A 21201-nucleotide genomic window follows, 5' to 3' on the forward strand; every position below is an offset into this window, starting at 1 on the left:
ACGCGCCTAGAGCCCGTGCTCTGCAACGAGAAGTCACTGCAATGAGAAGCCTGTGCACCCCAACGAAGAGTAGCCCCCGCTAACCGCAACTAGAGAAAGCCTGCGCACAGCAACAAAGACCCAACGCAGCCAAAAATAAATAAATAAAAAAGATCCTGCATGCTCCAGCTAACAGCCAAAATAAATAAATAAATAAATATATTTTTTAACAATCGAGGGAGCTGCAAATTTACAGCCTGGAGATCTAAACAGATAATGAAAATGGTTTCCATATACCGAAGTGCAGTGATTTGAAGGGCTCTACAGCGTTCAGGAATTAATTCACAAAACATGTAGTGAACAGCTACTTTGAGCCAGGCTGGGTGGCTAGATACTCTCAAGAGCCGTGTTAAGACTTGACCAGGTCTCCAAGCTGACAAGCTAACAGGGTGTCCTGACAGCTGGCAGAAACACCTGGTCAGAGACAGAGGACCTTATTGTCACAGCCCAGCAAGCAGCCTGAGCTTCACACTCCCTCTGCCCACACACCTCCCCAGTCCCACAGGGGTAGCGCAGGCGGCTGCTGCACGCACAGTGAGTTTGTGTCACAGCTGAGGGGCCCTGAACTTTGGAAACCTCAGTTTTTTATGATGAACTGCAGGCCAGCACAATGCTCAGACATCATCCCTAATACGCCAGAGAGCATAACTCGCCTTTTGCACTGGAGGGAGACAACATCTCAGTCTTGCAAAACTCACTAATTACACTGGTGTCTTTAGACGCCTCCCCGCCAATTTATCTTGAAAATTTAAGACAAACTTTAAAGATGTGAACCGGTTATTAACTTCATTCCTCGTTCTCTTGCTTAGCGTCACTCAGGCTGGGTACCGGCTTTGGCGCGTCTCGGGTCGCCCTCGACGTGTCCAGGGCAGGAGCACAGGACAGGACAGGACCACGAGGTGCGCGGGGCCGCCCGGGCGGCCTGGGCTCTAGCCGGGACCGGGGGGAACCGCGAGGGGGGGTCCAGACAGCCAGCTGCCTGCCCGGACGCGCTTCCAGGGCTCACAGCTAGTGCGGCGGCCACCGGAGCTATTCACAGCAACCAGCACCACCCGCCGGTGATCTGCCTTCCGGATGATTTCATCAGGATCTAGGAGACGTGGGCTTCCCCCAAATTCCTGTCCCACGCACCGCCCGCCAGGACCGCCTCCGCGGGGCCCCTCGGCTCCAGCTCCCTAGCCGGGGCCGGCCCCGCCCCTCCCCGCTCAGGCCCCTCCCCGCCCTCCAGGCTCGGCCCCGCCCACCTGTGTCGCCCCGCCCCCTCGCGGAGCACTGTGGGAGCGGCTTCCTTAGATCCGCGCGTGGCAACGCCCCGGCTGCGCAGCTCTCCGCCGAGTTCCGGAAAGGCCGTGCCAACCCCGCAGCCCTCGCGGTCTCCCTGCTCCCCTCGCCGCGAGGTAGGAGAGGGCCCCGGGCGGCGCGGGTGCCCGCCGCCCTCCGGGGGGCCGTGGGGGGTCGCGGGGGCTCTGCCCTTCCCCCGCCTCCGGCCCGTGCGCCCCCGCTCGCAGCCCGCGCGCGGCCCTTGAGCCCCTGACCCAGCGTTCGTGACGGGAAGCGCAGAAATTCCCGGGAAGGCTCGGCGGGTGAGGGAGGCACGAGCTCGGGCCCCGTCTCGCGGAGGTGGGCATTCCCGGGCCGGAGTCAGTCCGCTCCAGTGAGCGGCCGGGCTGTCCGGTGCGGCCCCCGGGGGGCGGGAGGCCGCCGGTGGGGACGGGGGCGGGGCCCCGGGGAGGCGGGGTGGGGGGCGCTTCCCGCGCTCAGTCCAGACGGCGCGAGCCCGGGAGCTGCCTTGGCAGCAGAACCCGGGAAACCCGGGCTGTGGCGGACCTCCGCCGCCTTAGCTGTTCCTTGAGTGCTTCACCTTTCCCCACCGCACCCTACCCTCCGCGTCGGTCACCCCGAGTCTCTCTCAGATCTGAACTGTTTTGGTCTGGGGACAGCCCAGAAGAAAGGATCTCCAGTTGTAAAAGTTGCTTGTTGTTCTGAGAGACGTGTAAGCTAAATTGACTTAAATGGGACTTGTAATTAGGTGGTTTCTGTTGAACACAGTGGTCCTCACAGTGTGGTCCCCGGAGCAGCAGCAGGAGCAACGCTTGGGAACTTGTTAGAAATCCACATTCCAAGGGGTGGAGGGGGATGCTGGCGACTCCCACCTGAGACTTGGTGAATCAGAAACCGGTATGGGGGAGTGGCAGTCTGATTTTAACAAGCCCTTGGGTTTCTTTCGTTTTTTCAAAATTACTTTGCCTATCAGTTTAGCATAGATTTGTTTGTTGTTATTTTGGCCGCGCGGCATGGCACGTGGGATCCTATTTCCTGGACCAGGAATCGAACCCAGGTCCCCTGCAGTGGAAGCGTGGAGTCCCAACCACTGGACCGCCAGGGAAGTCCCAGCCCTTGGGTTTCTGACACACACTGACCTTTGAGAACCACTGGTGTCCCATTACCTGACCTAAAGCTTTTAAGTTAAAATATTTTGTATGTCTTCTACCACTGACAATATTTTGGGGGGCTATTTTGGAATGAACATTTCTATATGATTGACATTTGCTCTCATAGTGAATTTTCATCTCCAAAAAGTAATGAGAAATTAACTCAAAAGACCTAAATCTGAGAGCTAAAGCCATAAAACTCTTAGAAGAAAACAGGTGTAAATCTTCTTGACCTTGGATTAGGCAGTGGTTTTTTAGCTGTAACACCCAAAGCGCAAACAAAAAATATGTGTGCATCATCAAAATTAAAAGCTTTTGTGCTTCCAAGGACACTGTCAAGAGGGGGAAAGAGTGCACAGAATGGGAGAAAATAGTTTCTAGTCATTTATCTGATAAGGTCTAGTATCAGGAACATATAAGGGATTCTTCTTTTTTGGCTCTGCCAAGCACTGAGTCCTAACCACTGGACCGCCAGAGAATTCCCCATAGTGCAGTAGTTTTTTTTTTTTTTTTTTTTTGGTTATTTTTTGCGTTACGCGGGCCTCTCACCGTTGTGGCCTCTCCCGTTGCGGAGCACAGGCTCTGGACGCACAGGCTCAGCGGCCATGGCTCACGGGCCCAGCCGCTCCGCGGCATGTGGGATCCTCCCGGACCGGGGCACGAACCCGTGTCCCCCGCATCGGCAGGCGGACCCTCAACCACTGCGCCACCAGGGAAGCCCCAGTGCAGTAGTTTTAAAAAAAAAAATTTATTTACTTTTATTTTTTGGCTGCATCGGGTCTTAGTTGTGGTAAGTGCAGTAGTTTTTAAAAAAAATATTTATTTACTTTTATTTTTTGGCTGCATCGGGTCTTAGTTGTGGCATGCAGCATCTTTAGTTGCGGCGTGCAGGATCTTCGTTGTGGTGCGTGGGATCTCTAGTTGTGACTTGTGTGCTTCGTAGTTGCAGCACACAAGCTTAGTTGCCCTGCGGCAAAAGGGATATTAGTTCCCTCACCAGGGATTGAACCCAGGTCCCCTGCATTGGAAGGTGGATTCTTAACCACTGGACCACCCGGGAAGTCCTGCAGTAGCTATTCATAATGGTCAAAAGTGGAAACAATCCAAATGTCCATTAACAGACAAAATGTTGTATATCCTTATGATGGAATATTATTCAGCCATAAAAAGGAATAAAGTACTGATACATGCTATACCATCGATGACCCTTGAAAAAATGCTAAGTGAAAGAAGCCAGACACAAAATGCCACATATTGGATGATTCCTTTTTTATGGAATGTCCAGAATCCGCAAATCCTCTGAGACAGGAGGAGGGAGAAATGGAGAGTAACTGCTAAAGGGCCCCAGGGTTCTTCATGGGGTGATGAAATGTTCTGGAATTGGATAGTGGTGATGGCTGCACAACCTTGTGAATATACTAAAAATCACTGAATGGTACTTAAAGGGTAAATTTTATGGTATGTGAATTATATCAAAAGATTAATAATTTTATTATTAAAGTAATGTTAAAATTTTATGAGTGGCCACATATATCTGGCATTTTACTGAGCAATAAGATTAAGCTGAAATTTTTGTAGGAATTTACTGACGCACTTAATATTATACAGACTTTAAAGATAGTATGTATTTTGAGATACACAAAGTAATTCAGTACTACATTTCTTGGGTAACTGGACAGCCCCCTTCCCAAATTGCCAAAAATATTGACTCAATTTGAATGAGTGGTCTTCTGGGAATTCGTCCCCAGTTCTCTGATAATTACCACATTTACAGTAGACATGCACAATAATTACGTTTCTCCCATGCTTCTGTTTTACTTTGCTTTGATATCTGTTTCATCTTGTTTTGTACTTTTTTCACATTTTATTGTGAAAATTTACTCTGCAAATCTACAGCAAATTTTAAAGAATTTTTCAGTGAACATCATACCTGCTACATAGATTCTACCATTAACATTTTTCTGTACTTGCTTTATCACATCGATCCTTTTATCCATCTTATTTTTACACATTTCAAACTAAATTACAGATACTAAGTTTGCCTTTAAATAGTTGAGTATGTATATTAATTATAGTTCAATATTTGTTTATAGTCTTTTCATTCAAGAAAAAATTTACAAACAGTAAAGAGAAATCTTAAGTATGCATTTACTGAGTTTTCGCAAATGCATACGTCTGTGTAATCAAATCACCTGTCAAGATATAGACCATTTATCACTTCAGAAAATTCTGTCATGCCCTTTTCCATTCAGTCCTTACCCCCCACCTCTAAGAAGCAACTAGTGTTCTGATTGTTTTCTGCCATAGTTTTGCCTGTTCTAGGACTTGAAACATACATTAGGTACTGTTATGTGTGAGGCTTCTTTCACTCAGCATAACTGAGATTTTTATGTATTGTTATAAATGTCATCAGTGCACTGGTTTTTATTGCTGAGTAGTACTTCATTGCATTAAATATGCCACCTTTTGCTTATCCATTCTATTGATGGGTATGGTCTGTTGCCAATTTTTGGATATTGTGAATAAAGCTCATGTAAATACACTTAAACAAATCTTTTTATAGACATATATTTTCATTTCTCTTGGATAAATACTTTGGAGTGGAATTGCTGGGTCATAAGAGATATATGTTAATTTTATGAGACTGCCAGATTGTTTCCTCAAATTGTACCATTTTACACTGCCACTAAACAACATATGAGTATTCCCATTGCTCCATATGCTTGCTGACGTTTTGTGTTATTGGTCTCTTTAATTTAGCCCTGTGGTAGGTGTTCAGTGATTTCTGCCTTGCATTATAATTGACTGTTATATACCTTTCTTCACTTGATACTGAGCTCCTTGAAAATCAGTACAATCAGCTGTGTCTATCACTGTCCTTTTAATGTAGTGGGTGTGGAATAAATGTGAAACAAGTGCAATGAATGAATGGTTTGACACCTAGTTTTTTTTGTTTCTTTTTTTTAAAATTAATTTATTTTTGGCTGCGTTGGGTCTTCCTTGCTGCACGCGGGGTTTCTCTAGTTGCGGCGAGCGGGGGCTACTCTTCCTTGCGGTGTGCGGGCTTCTCATTGCGGTGGCTTCTCTTGTTGCGGAGCACAGGCTCTAGGTGCGTGGGCTTCAGTAGTTGTGGCTCGTGGGCTCAGTAGTTGTGGCTCGTGGGCTCTAGAGCACAGGCTCAGTAGTTGTGGCGCACGAGCTTAGTTGCTCTGAGGCATGTGGGATCTTCCCGGACCAGGGATCGAACCCGTGTCCCCTGCATTGGCAGGCGGATCCTTAACCACTGTGCTACCAGGGAAGCCCTGTTTCTATATCTCGCCTATTGTCAGTAATGATGCAGTGAACGTAGTGGTGCAAATACCTTTTTGAGTTAGTGTTTTCATTTTCTTCAGATAAATACCCGGAAGTGGAATTGCTGGATCATACAGTAACTTTATTTTTAATTTTTTAGGAACCTGCATACTGTTTTCCACAGTGGCTACACCAGCTTACATTCCCACCAACAGTACATGAGGGTTCCGTTTTCTCAACATCCTCACCAGTGCTTATCTCTAGTCTTTATTTTTCTGGCTGCAACACACGGCTCATGTCATCTTAATTCCCTGACCAGGGAATCAAACCTGGGCCCTCTGCAGTGAGAGCATGGAGTCCTAACCACTGGACTGCCAAGGAATGACCATCTCTAGTCTTATTTATTTATTTAGGCTGTGTTGGGTCTTCTTTTTTTTTTTTTTTCTTTTTAAAATTTATTTATTTATTTTTGGCTGTGTTGGGTCTTCGTTGCCACGCCTGGGCTTTCTCTAGTTGCGGAGAGCAGCGGCTACTCTTCATTGCAGTGCACGGGCTATAGGCACACGGGCTTCAGTAGTTGTGGCTCGTGAGCTCTAGAGCGCAGGCTCAGTAGTTGTGGCGCACGGCTTAGTTGCTCTGGGGCACGTGGGATCTTCCTGGACTAGGGATTGAACCCGTGTCCCTTGCATTGGCAGGCGGATTCTTAACCACTGCACCACCAGGGAAATCCCAATCTTTTTTATAATAACCATTCTAACTCGTGTGAGCTGAAATCTCTTTTGATTTCATTTCCCTGATGATAGGTGATGTTGAGAATCTTTTCATGTACATATTGGCCATCTGTATGTCTTATTTGGAAAAATGTCTACTTAGGTCCTCTGCCCTTTTTTTTTTTTAAGTAACTTTTTTTGACATTTTAAAAAAATTTTATTTATTTATTTTTGGCTGTGTTGTGTCTTCATTGCTGCGCACGGGCTTTCTCTAGTTGCAGCGAGTGGGGGCTACTCTTCATCGTGGTGAGTGGGCTTCTCATTGCGGTGACTTCTCTTGTTGCAGAGCACGGGCTCTAGGCGTGCGGGCTTCAGTAGTTGTGGCTCGTGGCCTCTAGAGAGCAGGCTCAGTAATTGTGGCACATGAGCTTAGTTGCTCTGAGGCATGTGAGATCTTCCTGGACCAGGGATCGAACCCGTGTCCCTTGCATTGGCAGGTGGATTCTTAAGCACTGCGCCACCAGGGAGGTCCCCTCTGTCCAATTTTTAATCGAGTTTTTATTGTTGTTGTTGAGTTGCATTAGTTCTTTATATATTTTGGATATTAACCCCTCATCAGATATATGATTTGCAGATATTCAGTAGGTTGCCTTTTCATTTTGTTGATGGTTTCATTTGCTGTGCAGAAACTTTTGAATTTGATATAGTCCCACTTATCTATTTTTAGTTTTGTTGCCATTGCTTTTGGTGTTAGATCCAAAAAAGATATCACCAAAACCGATGTCGAGGCACTTACTGTCTATGTTTACTTCTAGGAGTTTTATTGTTTCAGGTCCTTAATCCATTTTGAGTTGATTTTTGTTTATGGTGTAAGGTAGGGGCCCAGATTTGTTTTTTGCATGTGGCCGTCCAGTTTTCCCAGCACCATTTATTGAAGAGACTGTCCGTTCCTCATTGTATATTCTTGGCTCCTTCGTCATAAATCAGTTGACCATATATGTATGGGTTTTTTGGGGTCTCTCTGTTCTGTTCCATTGACCTTTGTGTCTGTTTTGATACCTAGTTTTAAGAATTTGAAATGAAAAATAGTTTAAGCCATAAACACATGTAGAGATAAATTTGACCAGAAAGGTTGTTAAATAGGTATACTTTATTTCAATTAACAATTATTTCTTATTCGAAGAATACATTTACAGCAGTGATTTTTCATAGGTACAAATGATGGAAAATGTACACCTGGCCCCAGAGACAGATGAAGATGATCTTTATTCTGGTTATAATGACTACAATCCAACCTATGATACCGAGGTAAAAAAAAAAATTTTGTTTTTGTTTTTTTGTTTTTTTTTTACATTGGTCTTTGCTAACCAGCTGGTTCATGGAAATTTTGGATTTGAGGGTTCTGCTTTATCATGCTTTAGATTAAGTAAGTTGATTAAAAGCCTAGAAAAGTGCTATTACTGAAGACTGTACTTTCTACCAATAGTAATAATTGCAGCATAAAGATGTGAAAAAGTCTATGGGAAAGAATTAGGATCAATTATATACTTGTATTCTTCTGTACTAATTATCTGAATATGTAAGTTACAAGACTTAGATCACTTGAAGTACCTAAAATCAGTTTTTTTAAATGCTCTAAATTTGAAATGTCATGTAGTTATTTTTCTTCTTTGAATGAAATTATACAAGTATTTTATAGAAAAATTAGAGAATAGAAATAAATATAAAGAAAAATTAAAATCATAGAAACTGTCTCTGAAACCACCCAGAAATAAACCACCCAGAGATAAACATTAACTAACTTACAGTGCTTAACGCTAAATGTTTCCCTATGCACATATGTATGTGTATATGTATACTGTATCTGTGTGTTTTTGGATAAAATGGTATCATACTGTGTGTACTGTTTCGTAACCTTTTCCCTTTTATGAATATTCGCTTATGTCAACAAACCTATATCTGCTTAATATTTAGTAGTATAGTAATTACAGGATGAAATTGTTACTAAGACAAATACTTGAATATTTTAAATCTGTTTACATTATTGTGAGAGTTATAGTTTCCAAATTGTAAAAGACAAAAACCAAAGAAAACTCTTTATAAAGTTATCTTTAATTAGCGTGTGAAAAAAAGTAAGGATGAAGGATGTGGGCGTTAATTTACTTGCTAGTATTTAAGAATCAAATATTAGCATTTAGAGGACTTTAAACTAATTTAGGAAATCTCATTCTAGAGTTTTTCATATGGCTTTCAGTCATTTTTGAATTGTTTTTTCCTCTGGAGAAAAATGTTTGCCTGTGAATTGGAGACCTAGAGAGAAAGCAAGAAAAGAAAATAGAAATCATTCACTTACTCTATATGAAATAAAAATCTAGGAGAAAAAAAAATCTAGGAGATACTGTTCATCATAGAAAATTTGAAAAATACATAAGATTGGAGAAAAAAATAAAATGACATGAATACTATTACCTGAAGATCACCTGTATTAGATATATCACCCGATGTTTTGCTGTATTCCCTTGTCTTTTAATATATTCAGGTTCTTCCGTCCCTGTATACAAACACTTACACGGATATGATTACATAGACTAGTTTTTAAAAATTTGTATTAAAGCATGGACATTTTCCTAAGCTAGTATAAATTATGAAAACCATTGAATCTCCCCCTTTCTCCCAGTTGTAAAAGTTATATGTATAAAAAAAATATATATGTGCTCATTGTTGAAAAACAAAATTACCCATAATTTACCCAGCAGTCAGAAATGAGTACGGTTAACATTTTGTTGCTTTGTCTTTCGTTCATGCACACACATACAATTTTCTTTTAACATGTTTGGAATTGAACTAATGTTTACTTTTCTGTTTGCTTATTTACATTTGGCTACATCATAAACAAAGTTTCATGGTCCTAAAGATTTAAATATAATTTTAATGGCTGCATAATACCGACTATATACAGTTGATTATTTTCTGACTACAGGATAATTATTTATAGTTTTCTGCCGCTATTAATAACAATAGCACAATGAGCAATTTTATGCATAAATAATTTTCTCTATTGTGATCAAACATTTCCTTGGGGAGAGTCCCACAAGTGGAATTAATATATCATCATGATCATTCTTAAAAACATCAGAGAAACTTCCTAACTCTTCAGGTCATCACACTGTGGCTTCATTATTTAACTTGAAGCAAATGTTCAGAATATCATACACAAAAATAAATCACACAGTAAAATAAAAAATTTGGTTTACCCGTGGTTTTCTTTTATTTTAATTAATTGGTGTAAATTAATATATAGCTGAATTTCTTGAAACAGTTGCTAAGGTGTTATAGATTATGCAAATTGTTAATCAAATCATGAACAAAGAAAAAAATGACAAAAATTGTGTTGATTTGGTATTTGTAATGGAGAATTTGTTGACAGTGTTTAGTTTGTCATCGAGACTTCACTGAGCTGATTAATCAAATCTTACTAATAATTGAGCAATATTGGAAGGCTTTTCCTAAAAGATGTGCCAAGGTAGTATAATTATTTCAAAGGCAGCCCGTGGCTTTGTGCTTCGTGTGAAAGTTGCCTGGTTTCTATGGCTGAGACTTGTGTACTTACTTCATTTTATGTAGTTGATATGGAAGATTGTGAAGAGTATTTGAAGTAAAAGTAAAGAAGAATCCTTGTACATAATCACATTTAAAGTACATTGTATTAGCATTTTGGTTATACAAACGTTTTACTTTAATTGTCTCCAAGGTTTTAAAAAGCTAATTGATATCGACTCCATTTTTTGTGTATTGTTTGTGTTTGTTTTTTAATAATCAGCAAGTATGTTTCTGTGGGAAGTAGATTGCAGTAAATCAGAGGTGAGTGTGAGAACTGAGCACAGATGTCTGGAGGGCTAGAGCCGAACCTGTGCTGCTGAAGAGACGGGGGACAAAGGCTGCTTAGACTGGCAGCTGGCGAGGCTTGGTGCTTTTGAGAGAGGCTACAATGGCATTTTGTCCAGGAAACTCGGAAACACTGGTATCTTGCACTTGACTAATGTTACTTTCCTCAGATTCCTCAGGGAGAAGGTAAGCATAGGTCAGGAATCAGCAAAGCATAGTAACGTTTTATTTCAACGGAGGCTTTGGTTCCAAGTGGCATCACAGGTTGGACCCGCTGGAGCCTAGGCTGGCTCTAGTCTGAATCTCAGACTTTACCTCTCCCGTGAGATGAAAAGCCATTTTCACTTGGGCAAGCAGAGATGAAACCAGAGCAAGTGTTTGCCCCATTTCTGGGAGAGGATACAGCCTTTTCTGTCCTAAGGTTTTCTCAGGTAAGGCTCCTAGCCATGGTCCAGAATACGGAAGAAGAGAGGGGAGGGAGAGACGGAAAAAGGATGGGGGTGATTCTCTGTTCCTACTGCTCCAGCTGCTTGGAAAAGAGAAACAGTAGAAAGGCCATATCCTTGCAGACTTGATCTTTTAACCACGTGTGTTGATAGCACCCATTTGAACAGTAGCCAGTGAAATGGCCTTAAACTTGACTGACATTGTCATTACTCCTCTCCCCGAGGGGGGAAGGGGCTTTGGCATTTTGTACAGTGTGAGGGGGATTTGAGGACGGGAGTCCTTGAGCCCTACCTGGATGTCAGCAGATGGAGGACGATGGATTATAGAGGATCATGAACACCAAGCAGTCGAGGTTAAACATTTAAAAAATTGTCACTTCATGTTGGATGTGAAATTTGCCTTTTCGTTTTAGGAGTTGGAGAATGACACAGCTTTTCAGCAAGCTGTGAAAACTAGTCACGGCAGAAGACCTCCAGTAAGTGAATTTTTTTTATTGTGGTAAAAAACACATACTTTACCATCTTAACTGTTCTTAAATGTACACATTGGTAGTGTTAAATTAATTCCCATTGTTGTGAAACAGATCCCTGGAACTTTCTGTCCTCCCAAACTGAAACTCTGTCCCCATTAAACAACAACCCCCATCTCCCTCCGCCCGCCCCTGGCCCCTACCCTTCTACTGTCTTTATGAATTTGACTATTCTGGGTACTACATATAAGTGGAATCAGACGGTTTTTGTCCTTTTGTGACTGGCTTATTTCATGTAGCATAATGTCCTCAAGGTTCATCCACGGTATAGCCTGTGTCAGGATCTCCTCCCTTTTTAAGGCTGAATAACATTCCATTGTATGGATGGACCATATTTTGTTCCATGGACACTTGGGTTGCTTCCACCTCTTGGCTGTTGTGAATAGTGCTGCTACGAACATGAGTGTGCAAATATCTTGAGACCCTGTTTTCAATTCTTCGGATATATACCCAAAAGTGGGATTGCTGGATCATATGGTAGTTCTGTGTTTAACTGTTGGGGGAACCTCCATACTGTTTTCCATAGTGGTTACGCCATTTTACAATCCCACCAACAGTGCACAAGGGTTCCAGTTTCTCTACAGCTTCACTAACACTTGTTATTTTCTATTCTTTTGATAGTAGCAATTTTAATGGGTATGAGGTGATTCTCATTGTGGTTTTGATTTGCATTTCTCTGATAATTAGTGATGTTGACTGTCTTTTCTTACGCTCTTTGCCATTTGTAGATCATCTTTGAAGAAATGACTGTTCAAGTATTTTGCCCATTTTTTAACTGGGTTATTTGATTTTTTTGTTGTTGAGTTGTAGGAATTCTTTATTGGGTATACGCTTTGCAGATATTTTCTCCCGTTCTATAGGTTGCTTTTTTAAAATTCTGTTGATCGGGTTCTTTGATGCACAAAAGTTTTTATATTTGATGTAGTCCCATTGGTCTGTTTTTGCTTTTGTTGCCTGTGCTTTTTGGTGTCATAGCTGAGAAATCATTACTAAGTCCAATGCCATGAAATTTTCCCCTATGTTTTTTTTCTAGGAGTTTTATAGTTTTAGGTCTTTTTACGTTTGGGCCTTTAATCCATTTTGAGTTCATTTTTGTATGTGATACAAGATTAAGGGTCTGATTTCATTCTTTTGTGTGGATATCCAGTTTTCCCAGCACCATTTGGGAGAGACTGACCTTTCCACATTGTATGGTCTTGGCACCCTTGTTTAAGATCATTTGACCAATTTTTTAAAAATTAATTAATTTATTTAAAAAATTATTTTATTTTATTTTTATTTATTTATTTATTTGGCTGTGTTGGGTCTTTGTTGCTGCACACGGGCTTTCTCTAGTTGCGGCGAGCGGGAGCTACTCTTTGTTGCAGCGTGCGGGCTTCTCATTGCAGTGGCTTCTCTTGTTGCGGAGCACGGGCTCTAGGCGCGCGGGCTTCAGTAGTTGTGGCATGTGGGCTCAGTAGTTGTGGCTCGCGGGCTCTAGAGCGCAGGCTCAGTAGTTGTGACTCGTGGGCTCAGTTGCTCCGCGGTTGTGGGACCTTCCTGGACCAGGGCTCAAACCCGTGTCCCCTGCGTTGGCAGACAGATTCTTAACCACTGTGCCACCGGGGAAGCCCCTGTCCTCACTTCTGACACCAGTTGCAAAACCACCTTCAGCGTCGGTCCTTTTCTGAAAGGACTCGCAGAACTCGCTGAAAGCTGGTATGCTTACGGTTTATTACAGGGGAGGGATACAGGTTAAATCTGCCCAGAGAAGAGAGACACAGGGCACAGTCTGGGAGGGTCCAAACGTGGGGCTTCTGGTCATCCTTTCCCTGTGGAGCCCTGGGTAGCATTAACCTCCCAGCCACTCTGAGTGGTGACGGTACTTGGGAGGGTTGCCAGCAAGGAAGCCCTCCCACCACTCTGGTGTCCAGAGTTTTCATGGAGCTCCATCACATACTGTCCTCATGGCTGCCCGTTAGTCTCCAGCCCCTCCTGGAGGTTCAGGCTCATAAGTCTGAAGTTTAGACTGTCTGGTGGCCAAAGCCCCCAGGCAAACAGGGGTGTGTCATACAGGACATTCCAGGGGCCTGCAGATCTCCTCCCAGTAGCAAAGGGCAAAGCCAGACCTCTCTTTGGGTGAAGCCAATTCTTGACTACACATTCCACAAGCTATATTTTAATTTTAAGTTTACCTTCATTATGGAAAGAAAATTGTAGGCTAAGTTCTTGCACTTGGCTAATGACGAGGCCATAAGCTTTCTGAGGAGGCAGACCGTCATATTGTTCTCTCTTTGCCTGCTGTGGGTCCTGCACAGATCTTTATCACATGACTTAGTAAATAAGCAAACATTGTCTTCAGTTTAGTGATTCTGGGTATCAGACAGGTGGTAATGTCTCCAGGCTGGTCCTTCATCATATTTAGAAATGACTTCAGAGATCCTCACGTTATGATGAGGAAAACAAGCCTGGGGAGACGAGGTCTCACACTTACCTGTAACCAGGACAGAGCTCAGGTCTCCAGCCGCCTTGAATGATATTTTTATCACACCTTACATACTGTATTAAATGGGAAAAATTTGTGCAACTGTTATATGAAAGGGACTGGGCTCACTTAAGAGGGATAAAATTCCAGCTAGCTCCAGAGGAACTTAAGGAGGAGAATAAAATGGACAGAAATAGAAATTACAAGGCATAATATATTATGTGTTGTAAAAAGAGTATAAATTGCTATGGGACCACAAAGATAAGTTCTTTATCACTAGTTGGGACAATCAGAAGAGGCTGCTTAGAAGATAGATTTACAGTTGAATATTTAAGGATGTGCACAGTTCAGATTGCCTTTGAGATTTGTGAGGAAAGGCAGTGTGGGTGAGGGTGCAAGGTGAAGAAAGAAAGAGGTAACGTAGGATCCAGTCCACTTAAGAGATCAGTCCAGTGCCAAAAATAAAACCCAGAAGAACAGATCTAGTCATTAGTGAGTAGTTAAAAAGAAAAATGGTCTCTTTCCTTCAATTTGTTCTCACAGAAAAATATTGCTGAGACCCACATCCTTCCTTTTCATGTTTTTCCAAGACCTGTTATCTGTCAATTAAGTCAAGTTTGTTAATGGTTTTGTTCAAATTTTCTGTATTTTTACTGATTTTTTTTTTGTGGAGAGGAACTACAGTTCTATTAATGAGAAAAACGGTCAAATCTTACACTGTGATTGTGGTTTTCTTCCTTTTTTTAGGTTTTTGATTTATATATTTGGAGTAAAGACATTTAGAATTGTTATATTTTTGTGTTAAATTGACCCTTTTATTGTTATAAAATATCCTATCTCTAGTAATGCTGTTTGTCTGTCTTGTCAAATATTAGTATATTGCTAGAGCTACTCAGGCTCTCTTTGTCTAGTGTTTACATTGTATGTCTTTCCCATCTTTTTACTTCCAGCATTCTCATATCTATATATTTAAGATGTATTTATTAGCAGCATGAATAGAGCTCTGGGTTTTTTGTATTTGTTTTAATATTGTCAGATAATCTTCTTTTAGTCTATTTACATTTAATGAAATTACGGATTTGGCTTAAATTTGTTGCCTTAGTATTTGCTGTTTGTTTTTTCCTGCCTTTTTTATGTTTCATTTTCTCTCCTTTCTTATCTCCTTTTTTTTTTTGCGGTACGGTACGCGGGCCTCTCACCGCCGTGGCCTCTCCCGTTGCGGAGCACAGGCTCCGGACTCGCAGGCTCAGCAGCCATGGCTCACGGGCCCAGCCGCTCCGCGGCATGTGGGATCTTCCCGGACTGGGGCACGAACCCGCGTTTCCTGCATCGGCAGGCAGACTCTCAACCACTGCGCCACCAGGGAAGCCCTCTTATCTTCTTTTGTTTATTTTTTATTATTCCATTTCTCCCTCTGTTATCTTGGGAGCTTACATTCTTTAGCCATTTTTTAGTGTTTTTGTAAAGATTACAATACTCATCTTTAACTTATCAAAGTCTAGTATAATTTAGTATTTTACTACTTTCTGGACGGTGCCAGAATTTTACGTTATTTTCAGTTTTCGGTTCTAGAATTTCCACTTATCCATTTTTTATAGTTTTTAGTTGTCTACTGAAATTGTCATCTTGTCTTTTAATTCGCTGAACATATCGACCATAGTTGTGTTAAAGCCTGTGTCTGATGTTTCCATTGCATGTTTCCCCTTCTGCCTGTCTTTCCATTTATTTCTCTTGGTTTTGGTTAGGTAGTCTTGCTCCTATGTGTCTGGTTGTTTTAGATTGAATGCCAGGCATTGTAAATGAAAATTTTAGAGATAATTTACGGCTGTATGTCTCTGCTGTCTAGTGTGATAACCACTAGCCACATGTGACTATTTAAATCATTTAAAAGTAAGTAAAGTTTTAAAATCCAGATCCTATTGCCTGAGCCACACTTCAGATGCTCAACAGCCACATGTGGGTAGTGGCTGCCTTATCAGGACAGATACCTTTTACTGGAGAGAATTTACTTTTGCTTATGGCCTCAGAGATGCAAGGAACCCTGAATCACCTCAAGCCAGTTGAGTTTGAGATGATTCTAAATTGGGCTCAGGTTTTACAAGGGCTGGTGTCCTTCTGATTTCCCTTCCAGTCTGAGTGTAGCCTTTGGAGGTTAGTCAAGTCTGAATACTGGAGGATTCCCAGGGCTGCCACCTCAGCAGGCCCAGCTCCAGGGTTTATGTCTTCAGTTCTGTCTTCTGTGAAAAGCTCTGTTCACCCTTGCGGCCTGGCCTTCCGCATTAACAGACACCCCTGGGAGAAGAGCAGCCCAGACGCAGCTCAGCCCTCAGTCTTTCCTTCTGTTCCTCAGCTTGAGGCCTTGTAATTCCTCATGGCCTTGATGGTTCTCTAATGTATACAAACTGATTTTTAGCAAAAATATTTTTGTCAAAAAAAAAAAAAAATATTTTTGTCCCCAGCCGCCTTAGTAGTTCTTAGAGGGAGAGATGTTTAAAACAGTGGTCCGTCAAGCCAGAAGTAGAACTCCTCTAAAAATGATGTTTTAATCAAATACTTAAACAAAGATGCCCAACAGCTAACCTGTTTAGCGCACTTTTTCACCTCTGTGGTCCTGTTTGATTCCAGTTACAACTTTGTGATCAACATACTTTGTATCTTTATTTCAGAGATGAGAACATTTAGGTTCAAAGAGATAAAATAAACAAGCAAGTAGAGGGAGAGCTGAGATTCAACCCCAGATTCCCTGAGATCCTCTGTCTGTTGTTAGACCCAGCGGTCTGGCAGTGATAATCACGCAAAATGAATGGTAGGCGTGACCGTGAAGACTCATCTGTCTATTGGCCCCTCAAGTCATTCTAAAGTCCCTGTTCTCCTTTAAAATGAGTTCCAGAATAGGTCTCCTTCCTGATACTTAAAATACTTGAGCTCTTTAATATTTAGAATAATTTAAAAGAAATTATTCTAAATATTATATAAATATTTCTCTATTGATGAGCCTATATTTTCTATTTCTTTTCCAGTTTTCTATTATATAACTTAATCTGAATTCTATTAACTATGTTTTTTTTCCTCCCCAAGATAACTGCTAAAATACCAAGCACAGCAGTTGCTAGACCTGTAGCTACTGGATGTGGGGTAGGTTTTCTTAAGCTGAAGATACGAAGATGCATTTTCTCATACATAAGTTCAGTTTAGGCAGTTAGTTCTAAATAAGTCTGGCTACCTTTCAGCCCATGACCTGGATATATTTTCCATTTTGGTTAGTGATGAACATTATATATTGTTGATTAATAGCTTTGAATATTCTAGTCATTTTGGTTTTAAATATAACAGAAAATATTTTATTGTCTTTTTCTACCTGTAAACCTCGTGTTTGTTGATTGACTTCATTTTCTATATAATATAACCAAGTGTCATGTGTATTCCATTCGTTTATCTTATGTGAGGTTAGATGTTACTTAAACATAATGTTTATAATTTTTAAAAACTTAATAATTAATACATGAAAAAATAAAATTTAAGAAAAACTTCAGAGGCATATAATTGGGTCTTGCTTTTATTTGAGATCGTTGGAGGAAAGATGCTATATTAAAATCCATAAAAGAAAATCTTCTAAATCTTGCCCAAAGTACCTACAATTTGGATATTTTAGCTTATGTGAAATAATAAAGGAATGGGAGAAAAATGGAGGAATGAGGTGAAATAGTGTTTCCTAGTCTTTATGATAATATTTCTTAGGGGTCATAAAAATGGTTTTAGAACCTAGAGGTCCCGGGCACTTGCCTTCCAAGTGTCCCTTCCTGTGAATGAAGAAAGTGGCCTTATACGTTATATAACAGTGTGTCATGTAACGCATACGTTTATTAATCAGCCAAACCAGGTATCACTCATAAATTTGGTTTTTGGTGATGTTTCAGAATAGGAGACAGCAAGCTTTTCTGTGAAGGGCCCTGGGGTTTAGGCTCTTCGGAACCCAGCTCAGCATTTTCAGAGAGGCAGCCACAGAGGATGTACAGGCAAATGGGCTGCAGCTGTGTCCCAGTACAAAGGCTGAGGGTTATAGTTTGCCAATGCCTGTTTTAGAGTTTCATTGTTTGATCCTATATCCTCGGGAGATAAATGGAAAAAAATTATGTTTAGGTTTACTTGCCAATAGGATGAAGGAAAAAAAGTTATAAAGAAAACTTTTATACTTTGGTTTATAAAATTAAATGTAGGCATTTTTTGGAATCGTTTTAACTTAGTTTTTTGTTTACTAGTCCAAGACATCCCTGGCATCGTCAATGGGAAGACCAATGACAGGGGCTATTCAGGTATCTCCATTGTGTGGGTGTTCATTTTGGGCCTTTCCTGTGACTTAGAATATTATTACCAAAGTTTTTTTAAGTTGTTACTTATATAGTGACCCTGGTTCTTTAAACTGTGGGCTGAAGTTTGGACCGTTTGAAATCTTCGGTGGCAAAGTCTCTTTGGATTTATTTACTCAGGTCTCAAATGAAATCCCACTGGGAATGGACATAGGCCTGATAGTTTGCTTGTAGGATGTACTCTGGGACCCGCTCTTCCTTTGCTGTCATTTACAGCAGTTTCTGTGGTTTCTCTCTTAGGCATATAGGAGACCAACCAAAAGTAGGGGAGTAGTCAGCTACTAAGCTGCGTAAGGTACTATCTAAAAATCCTTAAGAGTGCTTTTCTTTTCAAACTGGGAGTAAGTCCAGTTAGGCAAGGAATCAGAATTTGCCAGAGGAAAGGTGAAGTGCAGACAGGCCGGCACATGAGGAGGTGGGAGCACGGAGCAAGCCGGCAGGGGACGAAACCAGTGTTACACGCTAGGCTGTATAACAACGTGTGTCGTGCAGCTCTGCAAGTAAGAGGCAGGTCTTATTTAAGAATGCTCTTTAAATGATGCTTGTTCTCCTAAGGATGGAGTTACTAGACCCATGACAGCAGTGAGAGCAGCTGGTTTTACCAAAGCAGCTTTGAGAGGTTTGTTCTATTTCAGCTTTAATTTTTTTCAGATCTTTAAATATTTTAAATGTTTTTGTATGTGTAAATACATTACCATATCTAACATGCCATTGATTATTTTAGGTACCATTAAGAAAGGAAAGGGGTGAGGAAAATGTTCTGCATCCCAGTTGAGGTGGTAGTTACACTGGCATGTAATCTGTCAAAATATGCCGAGCTCTACATCTAAAATTTGTATGTGAGTTAGAGCTAAAGAATTAAAGGTGAAAATAGTATTTAAATATATGATAAGTTAAATAATAATTTTTAAATAAAACTGTTAGGACAAAAATTATTGATTATTATACCAGTAATGGAAAATTAAAAGGCTAATACCAGGTTATTACTCACATGATTGGCCATTTAGAGTTCATAATAGGGATAGATTACTATGGGGGAGAAATAAATACTGAGAGATATTTATTTTTGTTTTTACATGGTAACACACAGTTATATTTACATGTTTTTATGTATGTTAAAAATCTTACCAGTTTCTTAATATGCAAAATATTTATGTAAGCATAAAAATGTCCATTCCACTTAATAGATAGGTAAATTAAATAGCATGTGCATGGTTTCATATCCGTTCAGTTGTGCTGGATTGAGCACTAAACGTGAACTCTTGACTGTGTCTCAGGCTCTGCGTTCGACCCCCTCGGTCAGTCGCGGGGCCCTGCACCGCCCCTGGAGGCCAGGAACGAAGACAGGTATGCAAGTCCTGTGCTGCTCTGCTGTGGTTGGTTGCATGTTCTTAACTTTTACTTCTCAAGTACATAATCCTTACGTATTTGAAAAGTTCATGTCAGCAGAATAGTAACCAAAGCATCATCCCTGGTTCTCGGAACTAGCAAAAGAATCAAGTCTCAGAAAAGCAGCCCTGTGTATTCCATGCAGTTTTACTGTAATATTATTGACTCGAAGATGTGTCTGATTTTTATACGTGCCAGTACTGATTCTCTTGAAGGCCAAATGTTGCTGTACATGTAATAAGATATTCTTATTTTAAAAGGATATTTCAAAGAAAAAAATTAAGAAAATGTATAAGTTAGTTTGTCATATTGATATTGAGAAATATAATTTTTTATAGAATTAACTTAGTTTTGTGCCATTGACTAGAGAGTAGCTAAAAAGCTACGGTGTAAATTCAGCTGTGTACATTTACTGATATCTAAGCACCATTAGATTTTACAAAGAGTGATAGCAGCCAGCATTTACCGAGTGCTCTCTGTGCGATCACTGCGTGCCTTGCGCTGTGCACGAGCTTCCCTGAGCTCTTGTGTCATCAGTTCAGGGGCAGGGAAGCACGGAGAGCTCGCTGGGTCAGGCTAGTACATGGCAGGACTGAGACTTGAACCCAGGTGGTCTACTTCCAGGGCTCATGTTTGTTTGTTTGTTTGTTTTTGCGGTCCGCGGGCCTCTCACTGTTGTGGCCTCTCCGGTTGCGGAGCACAGGCTCTGGACGCGCAGGCTCAGCGGCCGTGGCTCATAGGCCCAGCCACTCAGCGGGATGTGGGATCTTCCCGGACCGGGGCACGAACCCATGTCCCCTGCATCGGCAGGCGGACCCTCAACCACTGCGCCACCAAGGAAACCCCAGGGCTCATGTTTTTAAATTGTAATTCTTAAACCTGGTATTTGGGCTATTGTATAAATTATATAATTTCTCTTTTTGACTAATAAGGAACTTATATAGAAAGTCAGTTTACCTTGTATCCTAGTTAATGACAGCAAGTTTGCTAATAAATACATGTAATCTTACTTAAATATGTCATTTAGGATCCTGTCAGCTGCTAACAGCTCGAAACGTCAGAAAAAACACACACAACAAGAATGTTTTATTATCTCCCATAACAGGAGGTCTGGAGGATGGTTAATTTAACTTCTCAATAACCTCACGCTGCTTCAGCTTCTTTCTGATTCTCTTGGCTCTTCTCAAGAGCCTGCCCATCCTCATGATTCCAGGAGGGCCACGGGAGCTCAGAACCTTCCTGTAGTTGATAAAACCTAGAGTCAGAAGGTGCTCAGTCTTAGGTCCTCTTTGAAGAGCAGGGATCTTTCCGGGAGACATCTGCCCCAGGCAGACGCGTCTTCATTTCTCATTGGCCAGAAATTCATCACACGTGCCTGATGGAACCAGACATTCGGCAGGAGGGTGAGACCCTCCTGTAGCCTAGCTTGCGCGTTCAGGGACGCAGGGCGGCAGCAGGCTCCTGTGGAGGCGCCCAGCAGTGTCTGCACAGAGTTCATTCTCCTGGCGGCTGGTAGGGATGGGGTAGTGACTTTCACTGTCTTCATAAAATTCTCTTACAGAGTTTTAGCGTTACATTTTTATATTGATATTTTAGGCTTAATTATAACAACCTGTAAGCAACATTTAAAGACATTTATTAGAGTGTT

The 21201-nt window shown here is 41.5% G+C and overlaps 1 protein-coding gene across 1 annotated transcript in view; it reads left to right on the forward strand.

The window, feature by feature from the left end:
- Window positions 1-1366: 1366 nt before the first annotated feature.
- Window positions 1367-21201, forward strand: part of IFT88 (intraflagellar transport 88) — a 76456-nt gene continuing 56621 nt past the window's right edge. Inside the window, exons 1-7 of the mRNA XM_082859729.1 lie at window positions 1367-1436; window positions 7685-7780; window positions 11217-11279; window positions 16876-16932; window positions 18057-18110; window positions 18720-18783; window positions 19442-19511. Coding sequence (XP_082715855.1) covers window positions 7691-7780; window positions 11217-11279; window positions 16876-16932; window positions 18057-18110; window positions 18720-18783; window positions 19442-19511 — 398 coding nt within the window. The 5' untranslated portion in view covers window positions 1367-1436; window positions 7685-7690. The remainder of the gene's footprint in view (window positions 1437-7684; window positions 7781-11216; window positions 11280-16875; window positions 16933-18056; window positions 18111-18719; window positions 18784-19441; window positions 19512-21201) is intronic.

The sequence above is a fragment of the Leucopleurus acutus genome, assembly GCF_964270905.1.
Source record: "Leucopleurus acutus genome assembly, chromosome: 18".
In the NCBI taxonomy this organism is placed as follows: Eukaryota; Metazoa; Chordata; class Mammalia; order Artiodactyla; family Delphinidae; genus Leucopleurus; species Leucopleurus acutus.